Source organism: Lolium perenne, chromosome 4 (assembly GCF_019359855.2).
Source record: "Lolium perenne isolate Kyuss_39 chromosome 4, Kyuss_2.0, whole genome shotgun sequence".
NCBI classification, from domain to species: Eukaryota; Viridiplantae; Streptophyta; class Magnoliopsida; order Poales; family Poaceae; genus Lolium; species Lolium perenne.
The window spans coordinates 199,242,451-199,252,575 of NC_067247.2; the positions used below are offsets into that span (position 1 = coordinate 199,242,451).

At 46.4% G+C, this 10,125-nt stretch overlaps 1 protein-coding gene across 1 annotated transcript; it reads right to left on the reverse strand.

Moving 5' to 3' along the window:
• Window positions 1–7,614: 7,614 nt before the first annotated feature.
• Window positions 7,615–9,303, reverse strand: LOC127295188 (uncharacterized). The gene is made up of 2 exons (XM_051325088.2): window positions 8,600–9,303; window positions 7,615–8,466 (listed from the first exon to the last, which is right to left on the reverse strand). The coding sequence occupies exons 1-2, from the start codon at window positions 9,138–9,140 to the stop codon at window positions 7,895–7,897; spliced, it is 1,113 nt and encodes a 370-aa protein (XP_051181048.1). The 5' UTR covers window positions 9,141–9,303; the 3' UTR covers window positions 7,615–7,894.
• Between the last annotated feature and the right edge of the window lie 822 nt (window positions 9,304–10,125).

The following is a 10,125-nucleotide window of genomic DNA, read 5'->3' on the forward strand; positions in this document are numbered from 1 at the left end:
GAGCATAGTCTACGTTAGGTCAGTTTTTGTTCTTGCTCATTTTTCTTGGTCGCACTAACCCCATTTTGTCTTGTTGAGTGTGTTCCATTTTGTGTAGCCTTTGATCACCGCCTTTGAATTGTGACTTTTGGACCCCACCCACTTTTTACAATAGACATTTTGTTCGGTTCTTCCATTTGACTTTCCACATCCAGACCTAACACCATATAAGGTTTTTGTTGTGTGTGTGCATAAATATCGGTTGTCCTTCAACTTGAAACACCCTTTCGATTTTGATTGCAAGTTTTTACACTTTTGAGTAGTTTTCTCTAACCTCCTACAAAATAGTTCTTGTTTTTTGTTGCGACTATGTGTAGCATAGAAGATAACCACGACTCTGTTGTACATATTGAGCTCCACGGCAAGCTCTAACCTCTTTGGAAGGTCCCGATTCGTTAGGAATAACCTCCCGGACGCAACTAGGTCATTGTACCCCTTCCCTATCACCTTGTTGCCCTCAGTCCCTCCTCCCGGTCGTTATCATCGGCGACAATGAAGGTCCCCTCGAAAACCTAGGAGATGCTCTTACCAGCGGGACATGCAATATTTGTATGCAAACTTCTTTTCAATGATCAAGAAATGGAGGGGTTTATTACTACATGGGGGCTCCGTCAAGGTTTGTCTAGTGCTTTGGCTCATGAAGAGGAGGTTCGTGGCATTGAAGGTGTTCAGAGAAATGCACCATCGGTTTCTCATCTATTATTTGCTGATGATTCCCTTACACTACTCGGAAACACCTTATTGCTGGCACACCAAAATAGGCTACCGCCGGCGCACAAGCGAAATATTTGGTACGCCAGCAGTATCACGCTAGTGGTAACGCGTTATCACCGGCGCAGCTCCTAGTGTGTCGCTCGTAGTGAAAATATCTCTGGCGCACTATACTGGTACGCCGGCGGTAACATTTTTCAGAATTCAAAAAAATCACGATCTAGATCTGGTTGTCGTTGTGGACGTGGTCGTCACTGGGAGGAGGACGTGGTCGTCGCCAAGATGAGGTCCCGGTCTTCATCGGTAGGAGGAGGAGGTGGTTGTCGCCAGCATCGGAGCAGGGAGGTGGTGGTGGTCGCCGTGCCGCCTCTATTCGTTGTGAGGCACAAGGGAAGATGGAGAGGAAGGGCGGCTGGAGGAGGGAAGAAGGAGGGGAAAGAAAAGAGAAGAGTGAGGGAGAAGTGGAAAAGAAGGAGAATGAAAAGGTGTGGCACCTATTCATATTGAAGGTTACAGCCAGCGGACCAATATGCCTGTGCGCCGGTGGTAAGTTTTTTTTCTGAAATTTGTTTACAACTTTTTCTAAAATTTGAAAAAACTCCGTTTTCCTTTTTGATTTTGAGGAATGTGAAAAATTGGTAAATGGCCAACGTCCGTTGAAATCGGATGCCAAATTTCCATAGTACATTTTCATATAATAAAGTTTTTCACTGGAGATCGTATGCAACCAGAAAAGCCATTTTACCAAAACATGACGCTATTTTGCATAATGTATTGAAATTGCATGTTTTTTTTAATTTTTCGAACAACTAGACCACATAACAACACATGGTCATCTCAAAGGATTTTATTTTTTGAAATTCCTATAAATTTTTTTAAACCAAAAAGGTGGCAGGCCGGCGGTAAGGGGAGGGCACGCCTCTGTCTTGGCCAGGACCTGGGCGACCCTTACCCCCGGTGCACCAATTTTTTGGTACGCCGGTGGTATTTGGGCATCACCGGCACCCCTAAATTTCGTGCGCCGATGGTAATATAGCACCGACAGACCAGTTTTTTGGCGCGCCGGCGGTAGCTCGGGGCACCCGCACGGCTATAAGCCTTTTCCTAGTAGTGTTATACTAATGAAAGAAAATATGATTAATGCAATCTCATTAAGACATGTTCTAGGACAATATTGTGCAAGTTCGGGACAAATGGTGAGTGAGCCAAAATGCAGCATATTTTTAGCCCAATGTTCATGTGGAGGCGAAGGCACAAATCTGTGAGGAGTTAAATGTAATGAGTAATGACAGAGGGAATCTTTAATAAATATCTTGGGTTACCAGCTATGATGGGGTTGGATCGATAAAAAAGCTTAGGGTATTTGTTAGAAAGAGCTACTGAACGGTTTTAATGGGTGGAAATAGAGAAAGATTTTTATCGATGGGAGGAAATGACATTTTGTTGAAAGCAATTATTCAGTCTATTCCAGTATATGCAATGGGTTTATTCAAAATCCCTTAATCTATGTAAGGACATCAGTCATGGCATGGCCAGCTTTTGGTGGGGTGATTCTGAAGACCAAAAGAAATTGTATTGGTTCGCCAGGTGGAAATTTTGTATTCCTAAGTCTAGGCGGATGGGTTTCCGAGACCTTTATTGTTTCAATCTTGCTATGCTTGCTAAGTCGTGTTGGAGATTGCTAACAAACCTGGAATCTTTGTGTGCTTGAGTTCTAAGGGCAAAGTATTATCCTGCTAGCGATTTATTGAATGTGGGTCCAAGAAGGGCTTCTCTTTCACATGGCAAAGCATTATCGCCAGGATACAAACTTTTAAACGTGGATATATATGGAAGGTTGGAATAGGAAACAAAATAAATATCTAGGAGGATCACTGGATTTCTATTTCTAGTATCCCAACGAGGAAGGTTGTCACTAGAAGGGGCAGTTGTTGTTGCATATAGTAAACAACCTTATTGACCCTCATACAAATAAATGGGTTGAGACTCTTATCCACGATAATTTTCATTAGATTGATGCGGAAATAATTCTTTGAATTTCATTGAGTGATCATCTATCAGATGATTTCGTTGCATGGCATAGAACAAAGACTTACACCTTTACTGTTCGATCGACCTACTATTGGTGTCAGATCTAATAGAAGAAATGGTGAGGGTTCCTCTGAAATTAACCTAGTATGGGACAAGCTGTGGGCATTGCAAGTACCGAGCAACGTTAAAATTTTCCTTTGGAGAGCTTTGCTTGGAGTAGCGCCAGGGATGACGATTTTAGAAGAGAGACACATCAAGGTACCCGCACAATGTCCAGTGTGTCATCAAGGTTCGGAAGTATTAGTCATTTGTTGTTTACATCTTTTTTTTGAAATGGGGATGCACACGGCCATTTATTTAAAAGATTCAGAAAGCATCAGTGTTTTACAACTCAACCATCGCCAAGAATTGATACAAAAATCAACCAGCGAAACAAGCACGAACTACTCTGAAAACATATCAAAAGAGTCGCCTAAAATGCCACCAACCAGCCTGGGACCAAATATCCTGAGCGACCATCTGGAGCCGTGTGTATCCAGAAACCATGTCATCCCGCTGTCCCTCCGGCGATAGAAGAGCCCAGAGCTGAACCCAATGCGACACCATATGGATAACCTGCAAAAAAATGAAAAGATTTTCTTTTGTTAAAAATGATGTCATTTCTGACCCTCCATATAGACCAACATAAGGCAGAGACCCCAATACGGATAAACGCCTTAGATTGCCTATCTACGCCATTCAACCAATTACCAAACATATTGGTAGTGTTGGTTGGCGGTGGAAGATCATATGTGAAATTTACTATACGCCACAATAGTTTAGCTAACGGACATTCAAAGAATAGGTGTTGAATAATTTCTTCTTCACCATAAAAAACACATTTTGTGCACCTATTCCAATGTCGTTTCACAAGGTTATCCTTAGTTAACAAAATCTTATTACTTAGAAACCACATGAAAATCTTTATCTTTAGAGGTATTTTGACTTTCCAGAGATACTTTCTCAGATAAGGGGTATGGTCATTCATTAAATTCTCATACATAGACTTGACCGTAAACAAACCATTTGGCGTGAGATTCCATACGAAGACGTCATTGTCTTTATTTAAATTTACCCTCATTAATTTACGACACAATTGTAACCAAGAAGTCTATTTGTTGCCATTCAAAACCCGTCTGAAACTAATGGGTTTGAGCCAACACATGAGCCACAATTACGTTTTTGTGATGTAAAATATTATATAAAGTCGGATATTGATGTGCTAAAGACACTTTTCCTAACCAAATGTCTTCCCAGAATCATGTACTTATTCCATTTCCTACTTTGAAAAACCCTCTAGAAATGAAATCATCCTTAACCCCCATCAGCCCCTTCCAAAAGGGAGAATCAGTAGGCTTAGCCTGAACCTCAGATAGAGTTTTCTATCTTAAGTATTTGGCCTGTAGCAATTCTTGCCACACCCCGTATTCATTAAGAAGTTTAAAAAGCCATTTACTTAATAAACATCTATTCTTAATGTCGAGAACCTTAATACCTAAACCCCCTTGATCTTTAGGTCTACAGACAATATTCCATTTTGTTAGTCTATATTTCTTTTTCTGCTCATCCGACTGCCAAAATAATCTAGATCTATAAAAATTCAACCGTTTCCTTACCCCAACAGGTATCTGTAGGAAAGACAACATAAACATTGGTAGATTAGTTAAAACTGAATTGATAAGGACTAACCTATCACCATAGGATAATAATTTTTCCTTTCCAGCATCCCAACTTGCTCTCAAATCGGGTTTCCACCAGATACCAATCAGAATTCCTAAGCTTTCGATAGTGAATTGGAATACCCAAGTATCTAAAGGGAAGTGAACCAACATCACATCCAAAGATCTATCTATATTGGTCCTTCTCGTCCTTGGCCTTTCCAAAACAAAAGATATCACTTTTATGGAAATTAATTTTAAGGCCCAAGAGCTCTTCTAACAGACATAAAATCAATTTCATGTTAACCGCCTTGTGTAGATCATTTTCTAGAAAAAAGATCGTATCATCCGTATATTGTAATATAGAGATACCACCCTCAACAAGATGCGGGATGAGTCCTCCTACTTGACCATCTTGTTTAGCACGCTCAATCAAAATGGCAAGCATATCTACTACAATATTAACAAGCATCGGAGAGAGCGGATCCCCTTGTCTTAGTCCCCTTTTTGTTTGAAAATAATGACCAATATCATCATTTACCTTGACACCAACACTCCCTCCTTGAACAAACTGCTGAACTATTCTACTCCACTCCGGAGCAAAACCTTTCATTGTCAATGTTTGTTGCAAAAAGGGTCATTTCAATTTATCATATGCTTTTTCGAAGTCAATTTTAAACAACACCCCATCCATTTTCTTAGTATGCAACTCATGGATTGTTTCATGAAGAATGACCACCCCCTCCAAAATATTTTGACCTGGCATGAAAGCGGATTGTGTCGGTTTTATAACTCTTGGGGCAATCCCCATTATTCGATTAGTTCCAACTTTAGTAAAATTCTTGAAACATACATTTAACAAACAAATAGGTCGATATTGCTGTATTTGAACCGCATCTTCTTTCTTGGGAAGTAAAGTGATCACGCCAAAATTAAGTTTATAAAGCAGCACTAAACTGATTAAATAGCACCATCAAGTCCTTCTTTATTAGTTTCCAGAACTTTTGATAAAACTCCGCCGGAAAACCATCCGGTCCAGGAGCTTTATTAAGTTCCATCTGTGAGATTGCCTCAAACACCTCCTCTTCCGAAAAAGGAGCTGTTAAGATCTCATTCTCGACTGATGAAATTTGCGGTATATCTTGAATCACTTCCTCTGCTAAAGAAATATTACTTAATTCCGGTGCCCCAAACATTTTTTTATAAAATTCCGTAATGTAGACCTTTAAATTATCTTCTCCAACTATAGTTCCCTCCTGTTGCTCTAACTGGAATATTTTCTTTTTCCTGTGTTTTCTATTTGCAATTAAATGAAAATATTTCGTATTATTTTCCCCCTCTTGAATATGTTTAACTTTCGTCCGCTGAGCCCATTTACATGCCCTAGAGCAAGAGATGTTTTTAAAGAACTGGGGCTGAGTTCCAATATTGAACATGCTCTAAAGTTTGACATGTCCGGATCAGTGGTGCTAGAGTATATTTTCTGTAATCCTAAGAGCATGTCTCCAAATCTTGAACAACTCTGTTTACAAGAACTCGACACAGTAAGTTGCTGGTATATCTGGTGGCAAAGAAAGGAATGGGGTAAAGGAGAAAATGTGGCATCACCGTGTAGCTTGGACTTCCCAATCCAAACACTTGCAGAAAATTTTAATATGGCGGAGTCGAAGTCTAAACAGAAAGAAGTTACATGGGCAAAACCAACACTGGGATCATACAAGCTGAACATCGATGCGTCTTACCATGCCGATGGATCAGGGGCAATAGGAGCAGTCCTGCGGAAACACAGGAAGAAGCAATCGTCGGTATGGCATGTGTCCTTGATAATATTCTTAGTGTTGCGACTGCCGAAGCTCCGGCTCTTCTACCAGGTGAAGAGTTCCTTGAGCAGCTAGGAAGCACAAACGTGTGTATCGAGTGTGATTCTTTGGAGCTGAACCAAGCATGTAATGGTGAGATCGAGGTTCAGAGCCCATATTCCGCGATCATGGAAGATTGTTTTACAAAAGTTAGCACAATGAAGAAAATATTGTTTCGGCATTATCCGAGGAATGCAAATTAAGTAGCGCATCAATTAGCTAGGACTGCTTATATGTCACAACATTTTTTAGTTTGGGATGGTGATCCTCTGGGATTCATCAAACCGTTTGTGTTGAATGGTTTACTATACTCTGTATTCAATAAAGCGCCATGACGCATTGCCTCAACAACAAAAAGAAAAAGGATCGGTAACCTCAAAACATTCTACCAAAACATGAATCCAACCACCAGAGACTAGCCCCACTCCAAAACCGAAAAAAGAAATGTCCGCCCAAAGGAACCGCTCTAGGAAAAAGAGATCTGGGCGGCGACCATCTGCTCCCGACTACGTCGGCCAAGTCGCTGGTCCTGCCTCCTCTGAAGGCCGCTTCGGCGACGAGAGGGGGTGGCGATCCCGGAGTGATGCTCCGGCCTGCAGTCTGTGTTGCCTGGTGTTTTCTTGAGGCACCGTTTCTATGGAGGAGACTACGTCGTGTCGTAATAATTTGCCTCCGCACTTCCTCCATCTCGGCGTCGCTCCAACCGGTGACGTCGGATGGCCTGGTCGTCTCGCTGGTCTCCGGATCTGGTGAGATTTGTGTTCGGTGGTTGGCGTTCGACACTCTCGCGGGTGACAATCGTGCCAACTACTGCAGTTGTGTGTGGCGTCTTGCAGTTGGGCATGTGGATGGCGGTATGCGGCGGCGTTTCTCTTCTTCGACTATGTCAGGTGAAGATGCCGTCGTTGGAATTTGGTGACCACATGGAAGATCCTCGGCCGACGTGTCACAAAATCTCGAGCCTGTCGCTTGCGAATGCCCTGTTCATCGGCTCGAAAAGCTTCTTTAAATGCGATGGTGCTCTCCCAGATCTAATGTATGGCCGCCATTCGCCTCTTTTTTCAACACTACCATGGTGGCGGTGGAGGACGACGGACCATGTTTTAGCGAGGCACAAGTTTCTCCAAGAGTGGAATTGTTATTTTACGTCTTGTGAGGTTCCTTGTACAAAGTTGCTTAACACACATATTTGGCTCGTGTGGTGACCTTTCAATTCTCGTACTTGTAATTGAAAAGTTACCGGAGGAGACCCATCATTTTGCAATGAAAACAACATATAAAACTCTGGACAATTTCGAATTCAGGCCGAGTGTCTTAATACATATGCAAAAAAAACTCTGTAAAAGAATTGTCTAATGAAATACTATATGGTTATTTAAAAAAAACCCCACCAGAGACTATGGTCAAATCTCCTGGTGAATAGTAACCTAACCGCTGGCCGCTGAGGGTGAAATCCTAGAACTAGTCACAAGTAGTTTTAAAAGTTGCTGATACCAGCGGTACAAAAGTAAACACAAATTAGCCCGAACGATGGATGGTCATGCGAGGAACGGGTAGTCAGTGTAGCCGATGACGGGGTCGGGAGTGTAGAAGGTGGCTCTGTCGTACCCATTGAGCTCCGCGGCAAGCTCGAACCTCTTTGGAAGGTCCGGATTCGCTAGGAACAACCTCCCGAAAGCAACCACGTCGGCGTACCCCTCGCCGATCACCTTGTTCCCCTCCTCCCTGTCGTAACCACCGGCGGCAATGAAGGTCCCCTCGAACACCTCCCGGTACGGTCGCAGTCGCTTCGGTACCACTCGCCGGCCGTCCGTGCGCGCCATCCTCGGCTCCACCATGTGGAGGTATATGATGCTGTGGTCGTTGAGCTTGGTGGACATATGGAGCGCGAGGGCGTGCGGGTTGGAGTCGTGGCAGTCCATGTAGTCGGCGAATGGGGAGAGGCGGACGCCGACACGGTGGCCGCCGATCTCTTTGGCGACGGCCGCCACGACCTCGAGCGCGAAGCGGCACCGGTTCTCGAGGGTGCCGCCGTAGTCGTCGTTGCGGTCGTTGGCGCTGTCCTTGAGGAATTGCTCCACGAGGTACCCGTGCGCGCCGTGGATCTCCACGCCGTCGAAGGTCGAACCCTGCAGCATACACGCAATGGACATGGACGGACCGAGCAATCAAAGCAGAGCATGAACACTTGAACAGAGTACAGAGTAGTGAAGTATGAACGGCGAGCAGAGGAGCTCGTCCGTGCCTGGTGCTTCGACGTACCGGCGTCGATGGCGTTCCGGGCGGCTCTTCGGAAGTCGTCGACGATCCCGGGTATCTCCTCCACGCTGAGCCTCCGCGGCGCCGCGAACTCCTCCTCGACGCCGTCGTTCATCCGCGGGGTGGCGATCCACCTGTCGGTGCTGGAGACCGGCGGCGGCGCCGCCGCGGTCGTCCCGTCCGGCCGCAGGGCACCCACGACGCGCCCGACGTGCCAGAGCTGGCAGAAGAACACGGCGCCTTTCTGGTGGACGGCGTTCACGATGGGCTTCCAGGCCTCCACCTGCTCCGTCGTCCAGACTCCCGGGGTGGGCCGGTGGCCCTGCGCCGTGTCGGACACCCCCGTGGCCTCCGTGATCAGCAGCCCACCGGCGGTGGCGCGCTGCGCGTAGTACACGGCGGCGTGCGGCTGCGGGACGTTCCCCGGGGAGCGCTGCCGAGTGAGCGGCGCCAGCACGATCCGGTGGGACAGGTCGAGGTGGGGGCCAAGCTTGTACGGCGTCAGCAGAGGAATTGTCCCTGCCTCTCCTCCTCCTTGCGCCATATGTCGGTCGAGCTGGCTTAACTAGCGGTGAGTGAGTGAGCTAGTGTATATAGGTGAGATCTGAGATGATCGATGTTGTGATGGAGATGATGATCAAGGGAAGACGCACCCAGCTAGTATATATAGTGCACTCTGATGCATTGTATCGGTAAATGAAATTTCATTTGTTGGGACAGTCGAATGAGAGTGGAAGGAAGCTCTGCTAAGAAGCCCTTCCACCCCGGCTCATTCCTCTCGTCTTATCCTCTTGCTACAGTGGTGAGAGGCGACTGGGAGGCGATTTTCGAGCTTCGTTCGCTCCCCCGGCGAGACCGCCAGTCCGACTCGCCTCCGACTGCCCTTTGGGCGTCGGGAGGCGGGCCGGACCGCGGTGCTTTTGTCGGTGGGGAGCGTTTTGGTTCCTTGGCGGCGTCGCGGAGTCGGGGGCGGCGGCGCTTCTGTGGATTTTGTCCTCCCGTCTCCGTCCCCGTCCTGGCGTAGCTAGCTCCGGCGCCGCTAGGGAGGCTGTGGAGGTTAGTTCTGGTCGGTTCTGGTGGGATCTGGCCAGCTGTATAGGAGTCCGGCGCTGGTTGTCTTCTGGCTTTCTGAGATTTGAGCTGGTGTTGGTGCCGGCAATGGTCTTGGCCATGGCGCGGAGGATGTCAGCGCTTTCAATAACGGGTGGTGCGGGTGGAGGTGCTGCTGAGGGTGTTGGGCGGTTTGCGGGGGAGGGATCTGGTCTTTTGTGGCCAGATCGGAAGCGGCTTGAACTCGGCGTGTGTCGCCGGCCGATGTCCTTTCAGTACGTCTCAGATCCAGTTCTTCGGAGTTGGTGGCTACTGCGGCTCTTCAAAGCCTTCTGGCTAGGGGTTCATCCGCCTCCAAGGTTCGTCGTCGTGGGCGCTTTCGTCGCAGTGCGCGCTGGTGGAGGTTCCTCTCGACGGCTGGAGGTAGACGAAGACGAGGGCCCTCAGCGGTTTCTCCTTATGTATCCACTTCTTGTGTT

Excerpts from the sequence above, each read along its gene's own strand:
- LOC127295188 (XM_051325088.2), bottom strand. The coding sequence starts at position 9,140 with ATGGCGCAAGGAGGAGGAGAGGCAGGGACAATTCCTCTGCTGACGCCG. Across the intron at positions 8,467-8,599 it reads CCGGAACGCCATCGACGCCG|GGTTCGACCTTCGACGGCGT; the intron begins GTACGTCGAAGC and ends TGTATGCTGCAG.